Source organism: Cupressus sempervirens, chromosome 8 (assembly GCF_028749045.1).
Source record: "Cupressus sempervirens isolate cs-2001-9-10 chromosome 8, ASM2874904v1, whole genome shotgun sequence".
NCBI lineage: Eukaryota > Viridiplantae > Streptophyta > Pinopsida > Cupressales > Cupressaceae > Cupressus > Cupressus sempervirens.
The window spans coordinates 9,065,749-9,092,835 of record NC_143125.1 but is presented as its reverse complement, the minus strand read 5'-3'; the positions used below and the strand labels follow the sequence as shown (position 1 = coordinate 9,092,835).

The 27,087-nt window shown below is 34.9% G+C and overlaps 1 protein-coding gene across 1 annotated transcript; it reads right to left on the bottom strand.

The window, feature by feature from the left end:
- Positions 1-1,144: 1,144 nt before the first annotated feature.
- Positions 1,145-26,619, bottom strand: LOC149541311 (uncharacterized). The gene is made up of 2 exons (XM_089796599.1): positions 26,291-26,619; positions 1,145-1,533 (listed from the first exon to the last, which is right to left on the bottom strand). The coding sequence occupies exons 1-2, from the start codon at positions 26,454-26,456 to the stop codon at positions 1,373-1,375; spliced, it is 327 nt and encodes a 108-aa protein (XP_089652725.1). The 5' UTR covers positions 26,457-26,619; the 3' UTR covers positions 1,145-1,372.
- Between the last annotated feature and the right edge of the window lie 468 nt (positions 26,620-27,087).

The window sequence follows — 27,087 nt, the reverse complement described above, 5'->3', positions numbered from 1 at the left end:
ACCAGCTAAAATGAAAATTATAAACAGAAATAAAGCAATTACAGGCAGGAGTGAGGAATCTGTAGCAAAGCATGACAAAATACCTCCAGCGGACCAGCAGAGGATGAAATAACATTGGTAGCTCAGGAGACAGGCAAACCAAACTCCTGTCAGCCAAGTATAATGACTAAAATGAAAAATCTGGATTTGAAGAAAACAAAGAGGGAACTGTAGCAAAGAAGGATGAAATGCCTCCAGGGTGGATGAAAAAGCATTTGCAGCTGGGAATGATGGTCAACTGGCAACAAAAGCGAAGGAAGATGCAGAAAGGATGTCGACATTGTTGAAAATCACAAGGTGTCAACCAAAGAAGGCCTAGTTTATTATGCAGACTGATTAAATAAGTGGAAGACAAGAAGGCCTAGTTTAATAGAGCAACTAATTCTCAAACAAGTGAGTGGTTGTTGCATATTTGAATAATGATTAGCTGATAGCCTGTTTCTATAAAGCTAAAAATGTCTGAACGTACTAATACCAGTCTATTAGCTGTTCTTGCTTAAAACACAGATCTTTGCATCAAGGAAAAGCAATTTCAACCTTTACCCAATTTAAATTCTAAGCAATATAAACAGAGAATAAAGATGATTCATATATGGTAGTGATTTTTTCCTTGAGTTATAAAAGCACGTCAGTTCCTCTAAATGGTTCCAATATCATGTACTTGATTGTGGGAAGAGAAACAGTCATCTTTTGCACTATTATGCAAGGGATATTTTCCATCTATTGAAATTAATAGGGATGGATGCGAGATTATTTATTTTCTGTGTTATTGTGGACAAATTGATTATCTTAATTTTTTCATCCGCGGTAGACAAACCAAAGGGGTGTGATAATAGGTATCCTATCAATTAATAATAATAATAACCATAAGTCTTGCCGAGGGAAGAAATTTGAAGTTAAACTTTGATGGAGCAGATTAAAGTGAACCTGGGCTGCACCTGTATTTGTGGCATTAAGGATTAATAGGGAGAATCTATTTTATTTTTTAAGTTAGTGTTGGCAACTATACAAACAACTTGCTGAACCTTAAAAGGGAATTCCGAAAAAATCACTTACTAAGCCGGGAGAGCTAAACAAGTTGGAAATTAACCCATACCAAAAAAGAAACAAAGAAAAATGTGCTGAGGCATTTGGAATTATCTTACAATAACAATCCAACACTACAAATTTTTCTTCATAAATGGAAGAGAGTATACAATAAGAATTACTATCACAGCAGTTCCATAATTATTTGTGTCATTGGTGTATCCCTCGTGCCTACAAAATTCAGCCCGAGTGAGGCAACATCGTTTGCAGCACATAGTGCCAAAAAAATTAACAAGCCAACCCATATTTATAGCATTCCCTTCTTCTTGTAATAAGCAACATCGTCATCATTAGGGAAAAGACCCATGAGCCGACCAGCAGAGTTCTGATAAGCATACATGAACCCACCCATCAGCCCAATTAACCCAGCTGTCACCATGGATGGCCCCCTCAAGTTGCAGTTCCCACCTGCCATTATCAGTTTATAGCTATCTATTAACAATGTTTTTAAAATATAATAATATTAAAGGCAATTACAAACATATAAGTTCATAACCCAGGACATCACATTTTAAATTTGTAAATGAAAACAAACAAACTGAACTTGAGGATTCAATTCTAAGAAAGAAACCCATTAAAACAATCTTCTAAACAATTACTAGACATAATAACATGGATACAACAGTCATAACCTAGTATGCAATATTTTAAATCAAAACACTCTCAACTTTGGAGACTTACTTCAAAAAATGACTGTTCATAGAAACACTCGACAAATAACGACATTTACAATTGCACAAATTATCAGAGCCATAATCTAGTATGGAAAATTTTCAACTAAAACAATCAAGCTAAGCTTAGAGATTCCATTTTAAAACCAAATACCCCAAATAAACAATCTTCTAAACAAATAATGCTATTGAAGGTAACTGCATAGATAATCACAAGTCATAGTCAAGCATTTTCTAGCATTGCAAAACAGTTTTCTGGAGTTTGATTGTGTGCATATTTTTTATCATCAACGTTTCGGATCACCTATAAAATAATGGGTACACGCAAGCACCTATAAAATGCCCAAGCTTTGAACTCTGTGATCACTGTGCCACTGACATTGTTTGAGATTGTGGATCAGTTATAAAAGCATCAAGGAAGCTGCTAATGGAAGACAAACTGTCTGCAAAAGTACTCCAATCACTAATTAATGAAGATCTATACCTGGTCCTAGATATAGGATGAAATGCCTACAATTGAATTCGTTGTTAATAGGCCCCATAACAACACTGAAACAAATAACATTGCCCATCAAACTATATGATAAGTGACTCTTGAGAATGAATCAACCCAATAACAATGAATTTGAGGGCTCAAGATATTGGTATTTTGATCGCTAAGCACAATAGTCTTCAGCCACAACAAAGTATGTGGGCATTAGCAAATCTGCAAATAGAATGAGCTAGATTCTACCAAACTATGAACTGCCTCCAATTAACTCTAGCAAAATAAATATTGCCCATCCAATATTTTTCCCAACTCGGAAAACAATAAATAAATGTTGCCTAAAGCAATATATTTTCCTCAAACCTGACAGTAATTGTGTAAGAAAAACTTCTACATCCCTTGAAAGGCCAGATTTGGCTTAAAAAATTATGATAATGAGTAGAAACTAAAATATGACAGAAAATAATTCTGCTATTTGCAAATTGGGAAGGGACAAAATTCTTCAACTAAAAAAAAAGTGCCACTGAAACAATTTTAACCAAAAATAGACGTATTTCATCGGAATAACCTCCTAGATGTAATGATGATGCCCAAACAATGCTATTTTGCACCCACAATCAAAATCATTTCAAGATATTAATTCTTGAGAAAAGGTCTTAACACCTTGGGAGCTTTCATACCGTTTTGGAGTTTTAGATGACTCTACAAAACCCCAGCATCAAATGAAAGACCAAGATAACTTCCACAAGAGAATGGCAAGACAATTGCATTAAGATGCAAAAATGATATTATTGATAATGTACATAATAGGCCTGCTTATATAGGCATGGCAATAAGAGACAATGACAAAGAGAAGATAAGTTATCACCTACACAAGGTGAAATTACATGTCCACCAAAGGTGGATCATCCTCCTTATGCAATAAAATATGTGTCATATGATGAAGACAATTCTTTTATATGTGCACTAAATGTAGATCTAACACATCAAGTGTAACGTTAACAACTGTCACCACCTAAAGTGGATTTCTCCTACACCGTGTGCTTAATTAATATAGGTGCAAACTCCTAGGTGTTTGATATGCGAACTACTATGCAATGAATTATCCTACGTAAGATTAAGTAAAGTGTAATTAGTAATTATTAATTACAGCAACAATGACTCAATGTACCAAGATCCCTACTTCAAATCTAGGATGTGAGATAGAACATTTTAACTTCTTTGACTTCTTTTTCACATCTACCACTGCAAATCATGCATCTATTTATACTTTTATGCTTTGTTACCAAATTCTGCTCAAATTATGACCAAAAAGTTCATGGTAGCAAAAATATTTCTACAGAGTAAATCAGAAAGTCAAAAAGACAGATTTTTTTTTCAATTAATTGGGGAAAAACAGATTAAAGTCCAGCAAAAAATAAGAAATTATTGCTGCCAAAATCAGAAAGATAAAAACTAAAAATCCTCTTTTTCCCAAGAATAAACGGTGATCTTTATGAAAAAAATGATTTATCCCAAAAAAACACAATTGGGTTGACTCATTATATCAAAAAAATTGTGACTTACTAAAAATAAAACCTGCAGGTGGCATGTAGCAATTAATTGGGATAAATGGGTAATTTCTGCTACTAAGGAATCTGAACCCACAGAAAACCCATCTGGGCTCAATGAAGAAGCTTAATGTAACCAAGGAAAAGCAAAAAAAAAAGCTGAAAATTAAAAAAGCGTAACCCTTGATAATAGCTTTCATTGGTCACTGATCAACAATGAGAGGCTAAAAAAGTTAAAAATTTGAAAACAACCTAGCTCCCGCTACACAGTAATTGCATGGTACAGCTAGTGGGAGTGGAGTTGTATTGTTTGACTTTGAAGTTCTAACTTCTAAAGACAAGTTGATATTGGTAATGCTCAAAAAAGATGATGATTTGCATTGATTTTCTACACACAGTTGCACTAAGACAGGCCATCTTGAACTATACTTATGATTTAACAGCTAGCATTAAATTATACGTCATGCAATGTGTTTTGCATTTGATTTTATACATCTTGTGAAAAATATGACTATTTTTCAATAAATATTCTTAGATAGTTAAATTGCAGATGCAATATGGGTTCATTCTGAGATATAAAAAAGCTTAAACATAAAGTCTATATGATTATGACAGCTTATACAGAAAGTACATGACAGCATTGTCGTGAGGTTTTCACACCATCACCCCATTACAAATGGGGAACCCTCTTTTTGCTAGTAGGTCTCGGTGTTAGAGTGAGTTTGGCAATAATCAGGGATTTAGAAGGCCTTTTTGAGGAGAACTTGAAATTTGCAAGAATTTGTCTGGAAGTCAAAATTAAAAAGAGAGATTTTGAGCTATTTTTGGCAAAGTATGGAGTGAGATGAAGCTCCTCTTCATCTCAAGTCAGAGGAGACCAAGCCTCTCCCCATCTCAAGTGGGGATTAGAAGAAACCTATTCTCATCCCAAATTAGAAGTAGAGGAAACACCTTCTCATCTCATTGTTGAATAAAGGAGGACAGAGATAAGACACGAATTCAATCTGTTACGTTTTGATCCAGAATAGCATAAAATAAATAGCAGAAATCTAGAAAACATAAGAGTGCCAAAGATACCCTGGGGAGACTCTCAAGGGAAAAGCCCTGCCACCCGAAGAAATATCACTTTATTGAATAACAAATGAGTCTGAATACAACTCTCACACATACTTCGACTGCACACCCTCAATGAACAGTACACTAATTTTCTCTTTACAATAATATCGACTCAGATATACTTCACTCACAGAATGATAAATGTCTTCATAAAAAACTGAAAATACACAACACAAATACTCATTGTAAACTACACACCAATTGTCTACTGAACACTCAAGTCTCAACAATCTGAATCAAATACATCCAATAATGATCAAATAACTCCTGCTATAATCATGCTAGAAAACCGACACCCTGCTACTAGTATTAACACCATAAGCTTCAGCAACAATGCTAGCAACCAGCATATCAAAATCATGAGCAAAGATTACATGCTGCTGAGAACCAAGAACCCGACACTGCAGGAAGACTTTCCAGATCCAAAAACGGTGATGCTTTATAGTAATGTATTACCCAACAGCCACATACACGACAGTCACAAAATTGATGGCTCTCCAATGACCGACTGCAATGCAAACATAAGAATCTTGGCTTACGAAAAGCAACGCAAGAAAAAGTCTCTTCAATGCCCAACAGCCACACGCATGTGGCCTTTCATATGCTGATGTTGAAGACACTTCATGTCTTCAAAAAGCATGACACTTCATATAGAAAACAATTCAGCATTGTAGACTCTTCGCAGTCTTTAAGTCACTTGTAGGCTGATGCAACCATCAAAGGTATATCGGGTAGCTCCTGCAGCAACCAATCTTCAACAGATCCTAGTGGGAAGAGCCCAAAATGCAGCTCTAAATGACTCAAAACTCTAGATGATTGGGTCCTGTAGCTGAGAAATGTAACCTTAAGCCCATAAGTAGCACTTAATGCAATATAAACGGCCCTTAAGGGTAACATGTGGGCCTGGTCTAATTAGATTAGGCCATAATTGGATAAGAATTGGGCTTAAAATTGGACCCCATGGCTAGCCTATGGGCTTGGGAAGGCCTAAAACTTATTATTTGAGATCTTGTGTTAAAACAGGTAGGCCTTTAGAAATCTGCACTAACCTAAATTTGAACTGGTAATCTTTAAATTACCCTACCTTATAGTATATGACTTCATGCTTTGCAATCAGGACCTAAAACAACTCAGATCTGACCTTATTTACATAAGACCACGCCTAAATCTGAAAGGGATTGGTTTCAAACTTGCCCTATTGTGTTAAGTGTGGACCTATATTAAGCGTGACAATCTAAGGCCTTTCTATAAGGCCAAATAATCAAAACATGTTGTGTGATATGGGTCCAAATTAAGATCAGCTCTGGGTTTCAAATGGATTCAAACCTAGCCTAGCCTAGTGGGTGGCTTCAGCAAGCCAATTCAATCCTAAATAATATAGCGTGTGGGCCCAAAAGATTAATTAAAATGCCCTAAATTGCAGCATCTCGCTCATAGTTTAAAATAGGGTGGCCTTTTCATAAAAGATGTGGACTTATAACTCCAGACCAAGCTTAAATACATGCAGATAAAATTTAAGTTTGCTTAGCCCCCAGGCTTCAAGTGAAATGTGTGGGACTGGGGGTTGGATCAGAGTAAGCAGAATTGATTGAGCCCCAGTTGATGACACGTGTGACCTCATGAGGCTTTCAAAGTAAATCGCCCAGGCCCTAGTCCAATTCAAACAACTAGATGTTGGGTGCTTAACTCAAGGTGAGATTGAAAATAGAAATTAAATGCCAAATCAGGCCCAAAAATTGATGCCATTAAGGAAATAAATGGAGTAATTAAATGCAGATTTAGGTACACAACTTGATGCAAGCCCTTGTTATTTGAGTATTGCCTCGAACTTAACAAATGAAAACCTTAAACTTGATATCCATTATCATGTTCGATCCAATGCAAGATCTTGAAATGAATTAAATGTTAAAACACTGAATTTAAAACTCGGCAATCTACATTTAACGAAAATTGCAGGCATTTTAAACTTAATTGCATTGGTAGCTGCCTTATATCCAGACGTTTTACCATATGAACAGGGTATGGGCCTTCATTTTCAAGATCATTCACATTGCAAATACAAATAAAAGGCAAATTTCAGACTTCCAGGGGCAAATTGGAGGGAAGTTATTTCATATACTGTGATTATTGAAAATAACAGAGATCTGATCCACCATTTTTTACCTGCATCTGTAATTCAAGATAACAGTGACACCTATATCAGCCACTTAGCAGTCAATTTCAGGGAGTCATTGTCAAGGAGGTTCCATTTTAAGTCATCAAAATTCTGATTTTGTGTCTCAGAGTCTCTTCGACAGCAAGTTCAACTTTGGTTGCAGATCTGATATCAACTTTTTTTCAATATGATGAGATCTTGGTTTCAAATCAGGGATTGGTGATTAACAATTTCAAAATGATTGCAGGCCTTAGATTCAAGGAAGACAGCCTGATTTCGGCTTTCCATCATAGTTTAGCACTAAGTCACAAGGTTCGAATTCGAGTTCAAGTTCGACATCCATGAAATTCGGATGAAGTTTGAAAAGAGTAAAAAATTCTGGAAAAAGTTTGAATTAAATTTGCTTTATGTAATTTTATTTATTTTTAAACATAAGTAATATTTTCAATATATTATCAAAATAGTTAACATTGCTAAATAAAATAAAATAGAAACAATAATTTGTAAACAATAATTTCATAAACATCTATTATTAAACATATTTTATATAAGTTTATAAATTTTAATTAATAAAATTATAATATAATATAAATTTATTTAATTTAAATTAGTATGAAAAAATTTTAAATCAACCATATATGTAATAACTAGATATAAGTTTTTTAGTTTATCTTATTATAATTTTTAATATCAGCATATTATCTAATTTTTAATATATAAATTTTATAAAAAATATTTATAAACTATATAGAGTTGTAAAAAATCTCAAATAAAAACAAATTAAAAGCTCTCATTGCGGACTGCTCACGACTCACAACACAGTGCGGATGGACTTGGAAATGAATTAGATGAGACAAAACACAAAGAGATTTGTGACACAACTGCTGCAGATTTCTTTCTCACTCCGTCAGAGCACAGACAAATGGAATCAATCTTCAGATCCGAGATGGCCATATCAACCTTCAGATTTTGGCTTCACTGAAGACTGACGTGCATTTTAAGGTTCAGAAATGGCTTCTTATAAATAAATATGGACGGAAAATCCAAAAAAAAGAAGTTTCTTGAGTGTTTAGTTTGATAGAAAAAACTGCTGGTTTTCCCATACGAACATAAATCGAATTTTATTGAATTTTTAAAAGAAATTTGAAATTCAGAAAAATCCGAATTTCATGGCTGATATTCGCCGAATGCTGTGACTAATGTTTAGCATCATTCATAGAGGTCTATTCTTATCTTCAGAACTATATTTCAGGCCTCATTTCAAATTTAAATCATATCTTTCGATCAGACATAGGATGAAATCAAGTTCACATAAGCAGTAGAACAGTTAGAAATGAAAGCAAAACGGTTATTTGAATTTTTGGGAGTGTAATAAGTCTAAATCAGTCTATTTTGTAGGTCTGATATAAGTGTTAGAAGCTCTGATTTTAGTCTTCCAGCCTGTACTGATCTCTGATTTTTGGTCCATATTTGATTAGGTCAAAATAAAATCCTAGGCCAAGGTATGGAGAGAGGAGATGGACTCCAAGGCCAAGGCCTCAAGACAAGACAAAGGGTGGCCAAGAGCCAAAGGATTCGACTGCAACCAAGATGTTCCCACGATGGATTCAAGCAGCGGGTACAAGATTGAGATCAAAGGACATTGAGATCAAGAAGATCATACAGGATTCCAAAGTATTGAAGAGAAGATGATACGAAGTCAAGGATGTAATATGATTCATGATCAAAGAACGCTATAGTAAAAATCTTCAAGATATTAAGACATGGAAGAAAGGTACAGCAAGTTTAAAAGGGAGACAGGGCTTCCACCTAAAGAGGGGATGCTATCTTGGAGTTCCCTTGGAAACCCAAGATCGTGACAAAGAATCCAATTTACTAAAAGACTCAGAAGATCAAAGTGTTGATGGTATGCAAACTCTTATCACCACACCAACAGAGATTTGGTACTGGTAGGAAGGCTAAGATGAAATCCATTTGTTCGAACAGCTTAGAAGATTAAGACAAGAGAGAGACTCTTAAGGCAAAAAAGATGAAGAAATTTCAAAGAAGACGAAGCAATTGAGAAGATGAGCCATTGCTAACACTGAAATTTCATCAACAGGTAAGGGGGCACTTATCAAGTTTCTAATGTTAAGTTTACAAGAACCAGAATAGCATACAACTCGATATAACTGAAATTCAAAACTTAAGTAACAGATAGCACAAGTACTTATCCTGGGAAAACCCTCCTCACTGAGTGAAAAACCCAGCTACACCTAAAATATATCCTTTATTCAGATATCAAAAACAATTACAAAAGAATCTTTGGCCCTTATACGTGTCTTCGACATTCAATGATCAGAGCTCATAAAATTCAACAGAGTATTGCCTCCTGAAGTCACAAAACTCAGATATCAATATCACAACTTAATCTGAACACACATAAAGATGCTGCTCATATATAGAGCATACCATCAAATCTGGCAATGCTACACAATCGTGAACAGCTCGTTGATATTACAATGAAACAAAATGTAGCAGACCTCTTCCTTTTTCTTCAGGATAACATGCACACCCTTCCACAAACCATCTCACCCATACATATAGGCTACCAAGAAATGAAGAGAGAGAACGTTGCCAAAGTGCACAGGAGACAAAGCAACAGCAGTTGCATAAATGACACAATATCATTGAAAGATGAATCGGAATAAGCATTAAGAGGGTCGTCAAGCATAATAGAAGAACAAACGATGACAAAGAGTAACCGTTGTTCAACATAGCTACAGAAACAAAAGCATACACATGATGCCAAAAACGGTAATCCCCAATGTTAATATTGCCAACATGGATGATGACTCACGCACAATCCAGCAAGAAACCCAAGCGGTGACACGACAAATGATGCCAGTTAATAATCATTATGCATAGTCACCGTTTTTACGCAACAAATGGTAAAGGTCTAATACAATAAGAATAAATAGGAGTACGCACTATATCTCTATTGGACAGAGATAAGAACTGAAAGATATGTTCCATATTGTAGATCATCACACAAATGAATGCCCTATTGCAGCTACCAGAAACATTAACAGTCCCTCTTAGCAAGAGAGAGATCATTCAAATGTCATAGTGTGTCTGAACCTGACGAGCACAATGAAGCAGCAACAAAAAATTGTCAATAACAAAATCTCATCATAGATTTTCTCAACAAAATATTGTCATCTCAATATGATATTCATCATGGCTACTCCCAGAGGGTGAATAAACAAAAGTACATCATCATGGAATTTCTTCCATGACATACACCATGCCTACTCACAGAGGGTGGTACAAGGGCTTTCACCTTAGACTTCTCCCAAAGAAGAATGCATCTCCACTATGCCTACTCACAGAGGGTGGACCTACCATACCTACTTGCAAAGGGTGGAATGAGCAATTTCACCTCAAACTTCTCTCGTAGAGAAGAAGTCATAACAAAGGATTTCACCTTGAACTTCTCTCATAGAGAAGAACTCATTAACAAGGGATTTCACCTCGCATTTCTCCCTCACAGAGAAGACCTCATAAATATGTATAGAAAGGTTGTGACTCCCAACAGAGACCCTCTAAGTAGGGGCAGCATTCTCACTGCTTTGATTATCACAAGAAGAGAGATGATTCCAAATTTGACCAAACAGGAAGCTTTAGCAGTCACACTGCCACATGAGCATACAATTAAGCAAAGAATTAAGCATTCTTCCTCTATCACACAAGCCCCCTTTGAATCTGATTTCTGTGACTGAATAATCTCCCTCTAAATGTCATTTCTTGCCTCTAATGATTTAATCTGAATGGGTTCCCCTCTTTAATGAAGTTGGAGAATCAATCAGTCCCATGGCTGCAAGCAGCATCCTCGTGTTCATTCTACACCTACATGACTTCGCGTGTGATCTCTCATCATCTTGTTGCTTCTTGATAAGTCTTGGAGGCATTTTATACAGGGATTAGCAATAGTTCATAGAAGTAAACTGTTCATCAAGAGAAATATGCTGCCAAAAGCATACACTATTTATTATTCTCAGAGTTGCTGGAAACTCCTATGTTCTTCCTTGGGCACATGTATCCCCTTACCCAATTTGGAAACGTATCCAATACTGCCCGGATACACATCAAATATTGTACCCATGTTTGCCTAATAAACTTGATTTTCGAACTGTACCAAATACTATGAGATTTGATTTTTTTTGAAGATTTGAAGTAGATCTTCCCTTTAATGTAAAAGAAAAAAATTATATTAAAGCAATTTTTTTTTTAAAATAGTATAAACAAAACCTCCACCAAATGAGAAAGACAAAAAAAATGTTTTTCTATTTCAGCAACCCGTTTTGGGGCTATCTTCTAATGCAACTCTACTATGTTTACATATTGTAAAGTGTTAAATTAACTTATAAATATTTATGTAGCATTTATGTGTCAATATTACTTTTGAAGTATTGAAAATCTCCTACAATAACTTAGAAAACTATGTTAAATATATGTATGTGTTATTTATTAATGTCTTTTCCAGCCATATCCATACTGGGGGTCTTAAAAATGGCTGTATCTGTACCCAATACCATATCTGTATTTGTATCCACATCTTCATCCATGCAACTTTGATTATTCTTGTTGATGTTATAGCTTCGGTCAAATTAGATTGATCAAAGAAAATAAATAGTTTTATCAGTATTATGTCTTTACATTACCTTAATTAATAATTTATAATTTATATATATATATATATTGTTGTGATTAATATATATAATTGATTTAGATATTTAATAATTAATAATTATTAATCGAAGTAAAAATGTGATTATCAAATTGATTAATTGTATGCTACAAGACAGCAGCTTGTTAATTAATAATTAATAATGAAGCATGTCTTATGGAGAAACATCTGCTACGCATAAAGACATGTCTCATGGTGAGACATGTCCCTTGTGGCATATATATATATATAATCTCATCGGGCTGCTCTTGGAAAACATAGAAATAAAACAAATGCTATTACAATTTACAGCAGAGAATTATAATATCCATGAGATCTTTAACATGGTATCAGAGCAGGCCCAAATCCGAGGAAAAGTAGTTGATTTTTTATGAGATGTCAACTGCTAAGGCTTCTTGCGAGGAAAATGTGTACATAGAAAAGCTTGCAGAAAAGTCGGAGTGGTATGAAGAAATTGTGGAGCATTGAAGATTTATTATTTAAGGATGTTGGAATAATTATAAAAGCCTAAATATCAGAGAACATTTAAAATCATTAGTGTTTGCGGCTGGCTAGACATTTTTGCCATGAATATATAATGAGTTATTGGAGATTTTTTCAAAGTTTTCTCTAAATCGAGGTGTCTTTCATAGAAAGCATCAGACAAATTTGTGGATAAAATTAATTGCTCCCAGAGCTGGTAATGTCATATCTGCTCTGCACCTTATCGGCTATCATTCAGCAAATAATGTGGATGTAATTATATCGGGCAAGGATTGGAATTTAGCATTATATTTTGCTCAGCTTAATTTATGCACCAGGTTATATTTGTGTTGCCCCTTTAAGCTGCCTAAACCCCATATGGAGAATATAGGGGTCCTTTTTAATCTTTTTCATTCACTCGATAAACAATGCAATGAATATTTTCTTAAGGGTCGATATATTTAATTGAGATATCGGAGCCTTCTTTAACTTCATTTTTATAGTTTGAGTTTGCCACTATATAAATTTAAGCAAGATATATATTCATTTGTGGAAGTTTGATTATTCATCGAAAGAAGCATTATATACAGGCATTCAAGGCGGAGAGTTGGTATTTTATTATTATTAATATAACAAACTATATTCTTAATATCACGGGCACAAGTCTAGTCTAAGGCAATTCATATAAGGATCAGCTATTATGGCTATATTTTATAATGCCGTAGGGAAAAATAAAATGACACTCTACATGAAATATTTTGTAATCCAACATTAGACGCTGAGGATATAATACAATATGTGCATCAAGTACCGTGGATTTAGCTGTTGACAGAGGAATATCGCAGTAATAGGGAGAGTTTGACAGTCTCCTCCTCTACAGAAGCTTATCCGAAAATTGCTAACAATAAATGAGTTTGGGAGTTTAATGTTTGAATGGCCAATTTGAGAATAAATGCCCCGTATACCAATGAAGACTCACCATAGTCAATAATAGCAAATCTAGGATGAACTCCTTCTGGCCTCAACCACGTCAAACTCATCATTTGTTCTCAACTTCTACATAGTTGCCTAGAAATATTAAACCGGGTCCTACACAATCAACCAAACAATCATTTGAATTTGTAATGTTTTGATACTGCCATAATCAAGGGCCTTCATCTCTGTATGCATTCATGTCGCTTCATCTTCCAAAATGGAAATCTTTTATCTGTTTAGCAGGCATTGATTGAACATGGCTAGAGGAAAGATAGTGTGAAACAAGTTTGAAAGAAAGCAACATTCACTGAATTGATATCGCCAAGGAATTGGTAGATGTTGCATCAGATAACCTGAATTCCAAGAGCATTGATTTCGACCTCTATTATTTCTTTTATTAACTGTGGGAAATAGAACGACAATCAGAGGTGTTTGTTAGCAAGTTATAATATCAAGTGTGCACTCAAGGTGGAAGTTGTATTACACAGAGGTATCGAGATGATATTGATCTAGAATCTTTCTTAAGTATGCTCGATTCATTGTGATACAACTACATAATCAAGATATTGCATTCAAGCTATTTTGGATTGAACCATTGTTTCCAGCATCCATTTTTAGCAAAGAACATATCAGGACTTTCGAGGAAGAAGCAAATTAGTTACATTGGGAAATTTACATTACAGGGGGGCGATAATAACGAATGTTCCATTCCCATTTGAACCATCCTTGGAGGGGAGATGTCAAAGAAGAGACACTATCAAAGTTTCAAACTTGGACCATTCTTAGAGGGGAGATGTCAAAAAAGAGACACTATCAGAGTTTCAAATTTGAATCATCCTTAGAGGGGAGATGATTCAAAGGGGAGATATTATTAAGATAATATCTTATACTTTCTATAATGGTCAACTACTTGTCTGTAGTTCATCTTTTAGTCTAGATAGGAATGTTTCCTATCCTATCTCTTTTGTCTTCAGTCCAGAGAGGAATGTTTCCTATCCTGTCTTCAGTTTTGTTTCTAAATTCGTCTTCAGTCTCCGTTGTTTCTTTTAGAAACAACTTCCTTGTAATTCTTTATAAGGAACACATTTGTTCCTCTGTTAATCAATCAATCATCCGGAAATCCGTTAATCTACCAATTCTTGAATCTTGTAACATGGTATCAGAGCCTAATACGCTATTATTTCGAAAATTTATAATTTCTTTTGAAATTATCAATGCATAAATTTTTCGACATAATTCTTTGCATTTCTTGATGCTCGTTCTATTTGCAAATCGCGTTTAAATTTTTTGAAAAAATTTCAGAATTTTTCGTGTTTAAAAAAAAACCCGGCTACGGTTTCTATTCAGATTTTTGGAGTCATCAACAAATCATTGGATTTGTCTGAAGATTGAAGCATCTCTGCCCTCAAAATCGCAATCTTTCTGTACTCACGTTTCTTCCTGCTCCTGTGTTTATGAATTAGCGTTTGTGGCTAAGGAACTCGGCATCTTCTCCACGTGTTTATTTTTGCAAGGTTTAGTAATGAGCTTGGCGGATTTACATTGCAACTGCAACTTGTGGTCGTTTGTACTCAGCAAACCGTGCTCGTTTGTACTATGCAAATCGGGTCATTTTTTTGCAACATGATTTGTATCCAACAAAAAAGGGCTCTGCTTCTGCCAAATCCGCATTTTTTAAGGGCAATCATAGTCATTTTCAGAGGGCTCTATGTTGTTTGATCACAGCAAATACCTGTTTGCCACCTGCCACTGCTAAATCGACATTTGTTTTCCAGAAAACTCAGTTTTTTGCCATTTCGACCTCCATGGCCGCCGATTGTTATTCTGCTCGAAACCCTAATTTTTGGGGTTAGAAAAATTTTCTAATCACATATTTTTGGTAAGTTTTTCGAGATCTCAAATGGGTCTTCATCAGATTTTTGTGGGTGCCTTGTTTTTCGTGCCTCAATTTTTGAGCCAGCGGATCCAGAAACCGACAACAAATTCCTTCTAGGTTTTTCGAGCTCTCTTCTGGGTCACTCTCTGATTCTTCTAGAATTTGCATTGAAATCCGTGCCTGGTGAATTTCAGTCTTGAAGTTTGTACCTGAATTCTTCGAAATGGCATCTTTGACTAATCTGATGTTGTCGAGCTTCCTGATCAAGGCGAAGCTGCGTTTTTTGCCTTCTGAATCTGTTTCTGTTTTTTTGGGTTTGTTGATTTTCTCCTCAAAAATCATTTCATGTTATCTATAATACGCAAGGTTGCGTGAGATTCTGGGTTTTACCGTTTTTTCCACAAAAACGAAGTTTTATAATTGTTGTTTTGAGTCATAGCACTTTTCTGGCAAAGCTTCTTGATTTCAGCATTCTGTAGATCCAGGGAGGGTCTCAGTTATCACAGAATGTTCCGACATCCGTACATTGACCATTAAGGGAGGGTATTAAGATAATATCTTATACTTTCTATAATGGTCAACTACTTGTCTGTAGTCCGTCTTTCAGTCTAGATAGGAATGTTTCCTATCCTATCTCTTTTGTCTTCAGTCTAGATAGGAATGTTTCCTATCCTGTCTTCAGTTTTGTTTCTAAATTCGTCTTCAGTCTCCGTTGTTTCTTTTAGAAACAACGTCCTTGTAATTCTTTATAAGGAACACATTTGTTCCTCTATTAATCAATCAATCATCCGGAAATCCGTTAATCTGCCAATTCTTGAATCTTGTAACAGATATCTCTCAAACAATCTAAGAGTGTGTTTACTTCACAAATATAGTCTTTTAGAAACCTTTATAATGACAATGTACTCAAATTGTTTGACAGATACTTATATGGAGGCATTTTCTAGTTTGATGCATTAGAGCAACTTGTATCAAGGATGTTGATGTTCAAATAAGTATTTATTATCCTTGAGTATTACATTTATTTGCTTATTGTAGTCTCTCGCTTATATGTATGAACAAGGAGAGCCACTTGCCTTTATATACTCTTGTTCCTTTCCCTGGTCTCCAAGGATGTTCTTCCAGAAAGAGAAGAATTGTGCATTAAGAATGTTGCTGAGACATCTTTTGTGGGTGATAATATCTAGGATTATGAAATAAAAATCAAGACAAGGGGCTCTTCCAATGAGAGCGAGCACACTGTGTTGGGATTTTGCTCAAACATCAAGATGGTCATATAGCTATTTGCTCTAGGATTTGATCTTATGACAGTAACTCCAAAGTGGTCTTGGATCTAGCACCTTTTGCCACATTTGAATCATATTAGATAATAAGAGACTCTTGAAGCAAGATATCTTTGATGATTAAGATTATGAGTACCCTTCTATAACAAAAAGAAGCTTGACATTTCAAGCAACCTTGGACGAAGAGGTCAAGATGTTGATACATGCACTTAAGAGAACCAAATTATCTTAATATCTGATGTTTGCCAAGCCTGAGGATAAATCCACAATTTAGAACATTCACTAATACAAATCAAAGTATGCTTTCATAACGAAGTGATCAAATACAGGATATGCTTCAATTGACTTTTAAGGATCTTGGTCATATTGATTCAGAGGGAGTATACCATGTCGAGATGTATTATCTAGTGCAAGAAACTGTAGCATCAAAGGACTATGACTCATAAGATGAAGTTCCATATTGTAACTTGAAAGGCCTTTATGTGAATGCCTAAACCTTAGATGAATACCTGGAATGCAAAGTACCCACATTTGGTTGCAAGAATTGGGCGGGAATAGGAAAATCTAAATACCCACATTCGCCAATTTGATGTTTGTTTGCAAAGTACAAAATTAGAATTAGAATTTGTTTATCCTAATTTGACCCCAAAATGAGCACAACGGTATTCCTAAAAAAAGGTGGAATAAGAATAGCTTATTCTTATTCCACTTTTTAATAAACCCAATTTGTTGAGCTGTCGTGTCCGTGACTTTGCTGCTCGAATGCATTTTTGGACTATTTCCTCTGTGCATCAACTATTTCCTCTATTCATCATAAGATATAAACTAGGTCAACATTATTTAAAGTTTAATACACGATTTTTTTTAAATGACAAAAAAGACTAATATCAGATTTGATATCTTTTATAAACTTTCATAAAATTATCTTTACAAATAAATCTTATGTTTAGTCTTATAATTAAAACTATATTGAAAGATCATTTAAATATCATATTAATAACCTCGACTTATTTGTATTTTTTATTTTCTTTAATATATTTAAAAATAAAACGATTTTAGTTTTGATCTTATACTCAAATTTATACTTACATTTTAAAGTTCAAATTTTTAGAAAATGCTATCAAATATCTATAATTTAAAAATATTAACTTTTGATTTTTTAAATAATAAATATAAATATTTAAAAACCTCACTTAGAATTTAAGTAGCTATAAATAATATTATTGAATATAATTTTAGAAAATATTTGATTTAATATAGAATTATAATTATAATATACAATAAAATGTCCTTTCAAATTCAAAGATTTTCAAAGGTTGTGGTATACCTTTCATAAAGTCAATTTAGAAAATAAAATACAGGCTACTTAAAATAATTTGGCTTTTAAAAAATTAATAAAAAAGCCAAGTTCTACAAATAAAAAATCTTGTTTATTTAAAATATTATCAAACTAAAAAAAAATTAAATTATTAATATTTAAAAAAAAAACTTCTTCCAATTAGTATTTCAATTGTTGCAACCAAACAAAGAATATGCATCTCCGACTCCTCTTCCAGGTCAACCAAACAGATCCAAATGATATTCCAGAACTTATTTTAAGAATGCGCGAATACGAGAAGAGAGCTTATTCCAACATAGATGAATGTCGCATTCGGCAATTCTTGCAACCAGACGAACCCTAAAGAGTACATTATTACTGAGGATCTAACAGACGATATTTTCTCCAAGCCTTCTGCCAAAGTGAAGTTCGTGCATTATTGAAGACAAACTTGGAGTTATGGATCAAAGCCCTTATTGAGAGGGAGTATCAACATCAGTGATTACCTGAGATGTACCTTAATGCATCATTCTCTATGAGAGAGAAGGTTGAGATGAAAGCCTTGTTCCACCCTCTAGGAATATCCTTGGTGGATCTACCCTCTAATATGGTTCATGATGGAGAAAAATGTAGTTGAGTTGAAATGCATCAATACAGATAACCAAACAGCAGACATCCTCACCAAGCCTCTAGCGAAAACGAAGGTAGAATACTTCAAAGATAAACTTGGCATGGTTGAAAATACAAAGAATGAGTCTTAGCACCCTTGATTATTGTGCTAATAAAATAATTCTATTTTCATCATGTATCATTTCACGATTCTTTTGGACACTGTGTACATCATGAAGAAGTGACGACTTCTAAATGATTATTAATTGTACTTCTAGTAGTTATTGCAAGGTGATGATCTTACAATAATTTGATCTTCTATCATAATGGATATCTAAATAGATCATAAAGATTATATCTTGTAAATCAATATCAAGTAAGAGATATATATCTACAAGTTGCATTGTATAGATATATCATAGGGGATTAATATCCGTGAACAAACAATGATTATAATGTCCCTATGATAAGTATCACCTGAGTGATACATGTGCACATACCTTATGGTCATCTTGAGTACTTGGTGAATATCATGAGACTTGATATTCGTAGGCCATTACTCTGAGTAAATGGTAAAAAACATGAGACTTGATATTTGTAGGTCATTAATCCTAATATCATGAGATGATATCATTATGGTGGATATCTCCAAATCAAGATATCCGTGAACAATGTCATACAATCTGATAGTGCATATCTCATGTGACTGAATTAGTAGTTACTGAGATAATGCATTAGTCTCTTCTACTATCATGATGGATGTTTTAATGAAGTCCCTAGAGATTATGATAGTGCATATCTCATGTACCTAAGTAACTAAGATATAGCATGGTGTATGCTATGAGATTTAGTGTATGGAGACACCATGAGCAGATATTTTCCTTGGTAGGCATCATGTAACTTGATACCAAGGAAAATATAAGTATGGCGAATATCTTATGGTAGATATTCTTGGATGTACCATATTTGTGATGATACCATAAGGCAACATCTTACTGATGAATTAAAGTTGCTATCCTTATCCTTATTTCTATGCTATGATAATGAGATGATAATTCAAGAGTAATTGTGTGATTGATCAAGCTACAATCCTCCCTCGCTAAGAGGGAGTGTTGATGTTATAGCTTCAGTCAGATTAAATTGATCAAAGAAAACAAATAGTTTTACCAGTATACAAATTATGTGTTTACATTACCTTGATTAATAATTATTTTATATATATATATATATATATATATATATATATATATATATATATATTGTTGTGATTAATATATATATATATATATATATATATATGATTGATTTAGATATTTAGTAATTATTAATCAAAAATAAATATGGTGATTATCAAATTGATTAATTGTATGCTATAAGACAACAGCTTGTTAATTACTGACGGAGCATGTCTCATGGAGAAACATGCCCCTACGCATAGGGACATGTCTCTCCATGAGACATGATCATTGAGACATATATATATATATATATATAATCTCATTGGACTGCTCTTGGAAAACACAGAAATAAAGCAAAGTGCTATTACAAGTTACAGAAGATAATTATAATATCCATGAGATCTTTAACAATTCGCAGTATTATAGCATGAATTAACTACATAAAATGAATGATCAATATTCAAATACTTATCTCTTTGCTGGCAATGTTCTTTTTCAGATTTGACTCTTTATATCCCTTATAGTTCAGCGCACCTGACAAGCTCCAATGGTAAACACTCACAAATTGTGTGCAACCAGCAGCTATCGCACAGACTGCTACTCAAGCATATCTAGAAACTCATTTGTTATGACTACATCTATCATATTATTCTTCAAAAACCAAAACATGACAGCAGATTTCTTCTCATACGTAAACAAATCTGGTTCTGGATCTTTCCTTGAGACCCACTTTGATACCTTCTTAAGTTTGGGAGAACCAAAGTAGCATACATCTTGATATAAATAAAACAGATAACAAAAGTCCTTATCCTGGTAAAACCCTCCTCACTGAGGGAAAAAACCAGCCACACCCAACATATATCTTTTATTCAGATATCAAAAACAATTACAAAATAATCTTTGGCCCTTATAGGTGTCTTCAACATGCAATGACCACTCAATGATTAGAACCCATAAAATTCAACAAGATATTGCCTTATGAAGTCACGATACTTAAAAATCAATATCACAACCAGATCTGAATACACATAAAGATGCTACTCATATATAGAGCATACCATCAAATCTGAAAATGCTACACAATTGCGAATATATCGCTGATATTACACAGAACAAAATATTGCAGACCTTTTCCTTTTTTTTTCATGATAGCACATGCCCTTCCACAAGCCATCTCATCCCCACATATAGGCTACCAAGAAATGAATAGAGAGAATGCCATCTAAGAAGAAATCACATAAGAGACAAAGTGACGGTAGTTACATAAATCACACAGGATCATTAAAAGATGAATCGGCAAAAGCATTAAGAAGATTGTCAACCATAATCAAAGAACTGTCGATGTCAAAGAGTAGTCACTGACTTCAACATAGCTAGAGAAACAAAAGCATAAACAAGCTACCAAAAATAGTAATCCCCAACATTAATATTGCCAGAAAGGGTGATGACTCAAGCATAGTCCAGCAAGCAACCAAAGCGGTGACATGACAAATGATGCCAATTAAAAATCATGATGCCTAGTCACCATTTATACTCAGCAAATGGTAAAGGTCTAATACAATAAGAATAAATAGGAGCCCACACGATATCTCTGTTGGACAAAGATAAAAAGTGAAAGATATTGTTCCATGTTGTAGATCATCACACAAATGAATGATCGCTATCACAGCTACCAGAAACATTACCATTTAGATGAGTCTGCTGAGGTAGAAGCCTTTTCTCCAACAATAAAAAAACATGTCGTATCCCATGGAGATGTCCAAGCTCATTGAATGTGAAAAGAGGATGAGGATGAGCAGCACATTTAGGTGGCATAAACCCATGTGGGCATAAATTTGCTTACTGGTTGATAAATAAATGCCTAATTTTGGTTCGCCCAATTGACATTAGCCCACATGGCCTTTTTTCTAATTGGTTCTTGGTTGCATTTTAATTTTCTCATTGGTCTACTAGTTGGTGGCTTCCTCTACAATTGCTCTCTTCTCATTGGTCCACTTGTCATTCCACCTCATCTAGTTATGCATCTAAATTTTCTCATTGGCCAGTGAGATCAATGTAATTTTTCTATTGGCCCACATGGTGGTGCTTAATTTTAATTGGGTGAGCACTTAATATTTGTAGCAAGTGGTTATTTGAAACCCTAATTATAGATTATGTGGATTATTCTTGGCCCTTGATTTTAAATCAGTCTTACTCATTTATTATAATTGAGCTCCCTATATAAAGGCTTGCTCACATCATTTGCAAAGGGAGTTATGTTGGAGAATTGTTCCCAAAGTACTACCATGTTCTCTATTCATTATTGTGCTTGCATGGAGGATATATATGACCATTTTGGAGTATTGTGTGGTTCTTTGCATTTCTCACTTAGATTAAAATCTCATTTCATGTTGTTTAGTGTAATATCCTCCCCTGATTTGAACTTTGACTTGCAGGAATTTAACTTAAGGAATATTGTCAAACACTTTGTATGCAAACTCATAAAGCTGATTTCCTCAATAAATTGCTTTCCAATGAGTAGATTTACGAACAACTATGAAGTGACATTAAAATGCATAATACACATCATAACATTTTCACAAACACTTGGCACACATTCAATAGTATATGAAAAATCTGGAAACTCTTTCAATCTGCTACTAAAGGGTGATTTTTAAATGTAGATGTGCACTTACAGCTGCCTTAAAGGCTGCAACAACTATTCAGACTTGTATTCAACAATTATTATGCAAAATATCAAAATTTGACAGAAGAAACCTGGAATTAGTTGCCGTAGTATTTTGCAGATGTAGTCGGCCAGCCCTCCAAACTTCTAATCAGCCGGAAAAACAAGTAAACTTGATACCAACACTGTTCACGCCGTGCTGTAGCAAAATACTGTTCATGCCGACTGTAGCAAAATACTGTTCATGCGGCACTATAGCAATAACTAACTTCAGATCTGCACCTCAAACCCTTGTAAATTTCTTTATGCAAACGCCCCAAATGAAACCCAGAGTGTTCCCTGAAGTGAAAACACCCTTGATCCTCCTGACTGGGTCTTCCAACAGCGAAGAGAATGCTAGCAAAGAGGGATTCCGTCCTCCAAGCCCGATAATCAGATATCCAGCAACATAACATTAATCTTCATCCAAGCATACAAAAAAAAGCTCTTCCATTTCTTTTATAGTGTTCTCACAAGAGCTCAATCTGTTGTTTTCTCAATGTGGGATAAAACATAACTCCCTTTATGTACCTTATGTCTCCAATGTGTTATAAAAATAAAGGGAACTCTTTTAATTTAAATATTTCCCACAAACTATAGTCTATGCATTAATAAAGTTAAATATTTAAATTTAACTTTATAAAATGGCTTTATCAATGCATAACAAATCTTATCAATGATAAATAAGTTTTCCTGTCGATTTTAAACAATTACCATCGACATACCACTGTGACTGAATGTCCAGCCATGTCCAAGATGACTTACTATAAATAGTAAGTATGCCCAAAGTTGCCCCAGAACCCCTCAAAAAGACCTGCAACTGAAATTGTCTAGGCCAAATGGCCTCTAAGCCCCTTTAATGTCCTAGTTAGCCTACGGGACTGTAGGGAAATAGGCCAACGACAACATCATGCTATGAATGCTAGAAAGGGGACATTACATTTAGAAGTAGTTTAGTTAAGTGAAATAAATTCTGGAAACATATTCGTAAGACTTGATATAAACTAAGCCACTAGCCTCTTGTTGATGGTAAGAGTACCTTATGTGGTGAGCTAATGACTGTACTTAACTTCAATAGATATTCAATCTTTAGTTTGCATTCATTGATGAGATTTAAGAGGAGTTATTGATTTGAAACTCATTTTAGTATACCTTAGAAGGTTGCGCTAGGTGGGTGGAGTCATTGACAAGATTACATCTGGTAGAGTCCAATTTCATCCATGATTCCTTACATTCACAGTTAGGAATAAAAGTAGTTGAAGCTAACAAGGTTGTGGAAGTTTGAAAAATCAAACTACATTTCATTGCAAATTGTGAAGCTAAATCTTTAGGAGTGCAAGCAGTTAATATCCATTGAATGAATAGCATAAGTCTATTTGTGATCCCAACAAATCACATCATTTCACTGAGCGAGTATCCATCGTTAATGGAACCTTGAAGTCATTTCAAGATCTTACATTGCAAGCTTAGCATGAGAGACGACTTTAATCAAGACAGAATTGAGTGTTTGATGTTTCACTCTGAAACATCGAGTATTTGATTTTTTATATTGTAGTGGGACAAAACTCAGATCAACAATCATCAACAACAAAAAGCACTACCCATTACAAGCATGTGTTTTTTATGCCAAAACAAAAGGACTTTTGCCACCTTTCTAACTATACAAGGACTAAAAGAACTTAAACCCTATCTACACAAACAATAACATGCCCTCCTGGCTTCACAATGGATTTCCCATAAGCCAACAAGATACCATTTGCAGACACACACAACATTAAAAAGGGGCTAGATATAACCCAGCACCCATCACTAAAGACCACCCACAAGTTTTATTCTTATGAAAACACATCTTGACAAAATAGTGCAATATCCTCCACGTGGTTAAGAGTTCACAACCCGTGACCATTTGGAATAGCACTCGAACACCAATTTCCCTTTGGCTTTCTCCTTAACCACCAAAAGATCGTCCTCAAATCTACCAACAAATCCTCACAAGTTGGGAAGAGAGAAGACATAACCCACCCACAAAATGCTGCAACAGCACGTGTTTGAACCGAAATTTTCAGCTAATGAAGGTTGCACCCACAAAGCCCACACATCAGTAAGCATGTTTATGCCAATTATCTCTCACAATCTCCCAAAATGCTTGACAGCTGATCTGTAAGAATACAAGGGTGCTAGAGTCTCAGCCCGCAGACATCACCCCTATAAGGAGCATTAGTGAAAGCCCTTCCACACTTCATTCTTCCAATACTGCAACAGCATCACTCTCTTACCACCGGCCCACTTCAGAAAAATTTATTCTGCTAATATCCAATAAAAAACAATAGATACACTTTGCCAGCACTCAGACAACTCCTCGCAAAGATGAATATAATTAAGTTATTAACAAACAAAGAGCATTATTGTGCCATGTCAAAATTATGGAGAGCATCTCATATCTGCCTTGCGAGATACCAAAAAATATACCCAATCTTACAACATTATCCTAGAGGGAGTGAAAGGTAGGTGGATTGTAATAAACCTTACCAACCATGACTCAATAAGCAATACACCACTCTTTGCTTTCAAGTTTGCTCACTATAATTAGAAGTGAACAGGTATTGATCGACCCCAATGTTAGCAAGACAGTCCACTACAGTATTATTTTCTCTAAAGCAATGTTTGAAATTAAGATATGCAAAAGAAAATCACCAATCAAACTTATTCAAGAATGCTTTGCAGACACCATTCCAGAATCTCTTTACTTAAGCAGTCAACAATAATGACTTGTATTTTATCTCAAGGTGCTCAAAAAATACCAGCTCAGCTAATTTAACTATTTTAAGAAGTGCAATAGCTTCCATCTTATTTATATTTTTCCTTGCCAGGAAAGAGAAAACCCCCTTTCACAAAGTCATTTTGTGTTGTCCAACACAAACATGCAACTCCCATACCCAATTTGCCACTCAAAGCTCCATCAAAACTTTGCTTCACGGAAACTTCCTTAGAAGAAAGCCTTTTTCTTTCTATTTACAGTCAACCCTTTAATAACAGATGGCATCATTTTTATGTTAGAGAGAGAGGGGGAGGGGGAGAGAAAGAGAGAGAGTGTGTGTGTGTGTTTGAGAGAGAGATGAACTGTGTGTCCATGTGTGTATGTGTCTGTATTTAATTTGGTCTTTCAGTGCGAGTAAAAGAAACCGAGAGTCTGCATGTGTGTGTATAGAATCCAGCTCTACTAAAACCGGGGAAAAGCTGACCAACAACTTGAAACCAAGCCCTAAAATCTTAACAAGCAACGAATTATTATGTCACGTTCAATAATTATCACTGTCAATGTATCACATGGATTGTGTGATCAATGGTCTTTGAATGTATTTACTCTCCAATATTTTATTTTTCAGCTTCTTTCGGCCTGCATATATTTTTTCAAGTATTTTTTATTTATTCGTATGAAAACTCAAAAAAGTATTTTCGATGGGTGTTCCCCACCACTCAAAATTTAGAAAAAGAAAATGCTATCAATAAAGCCCATTCTCGATTCCTGAAACTTGTAGAAACACAAGATTATCATCTAAGCAATCAAAATTACAGCCTACAATGCACCTCCAAGGAATCTAGAGCCGGTGAAGGAAGAATTTGTTTTTAATTTCCCTTTCAAATGAAGGGTAAATTTTTTAAAGTTTTCCCGTTGAAGAAAACTTTCAAATTATAAACTACCCTTATAGCAAAAGTTATGGTGTGCATTCGAGAAGACCATGCATATGTAACGGCATTTTTTTAAAAACACGTCCATTATACTGTCCCTCGTAACACGAGCCGGGTTTATAGATCCTAATTATTGGATTCAAGCTTGTTCCGGATAGTTTTGTAGGCATCAACGATTTCCCAAAAGACAGCCACAGAACTAAAAAGAATTAAGAAAATGCAGACATTGAAAAAAATTAAATTACTAAATAACGCCCACCCTGAAAAATACATCACTTGACACACCCGCGTGAATAAATAAAACAGATATCAAAAAAAGGTCCATCAAACGAATTTCCTCAACAAAATGAATGACGGCTAACCTGCTAAGTATCCCACGGGAATGGAAACGCCGGTGATGGTTGAAAGACGGATGTAATCCAATACACTGAAATTTCCCACAGTTTTTGTAAATGGAGGGTTCTTGTCAATGACGGGATATTCTGGCTTTGCCAGCATACCCATGTTGTCTCTGTTCAATCGATCCATCCTCCAACAGATTTTGCACCTCAGCTGCTCAAAAACGTTGTCAATTGTTTTACCCAGACGTGTGCAGGCTAGCTCTTAGAAGATTGGTGTTGTTCAATCCAGTTTTGTGTTAGGGGAACTGGTTTTTAAGGCTGGGGTCCCACGGAGAGAGGCCAGCGGAAAACCTCTTCAGATAGAACAAAATATTTAAATGATGTATAACTAGTCTATCCGAAATGAAAAGAATGAAAAATTCTTTTATTTTTTATTTTTTTCCTTTGATTTTTTCCTATTAGCTATAGAGAGATCAAAAAAGGAATACACACATCACACAGGATCAAAAAAGAGGCAAAGCTTCAAACCGAGTCCAAAGTAGCAATGATACAACTAGGATAAATCATATACAACAAGAACCGAACAACAAAGATCTAGTGCAAAATATCACAGTAAGCATCCACCCATGCGATCCAACCAAGTGGGCCTTCCATCCAAACAATACTCTTCTGCTCCTGGATCTAGGACAACATAAAGATCTCCTCCTTTTTGGCGTTATGGTTCCTCCTAATCACTTGGTTCAGCTTCCAGCACATGTGCTCAAACATCCGCAAATTATCAAGAGTCCTACACCACTGATAGTCATACTTTAGCTCAT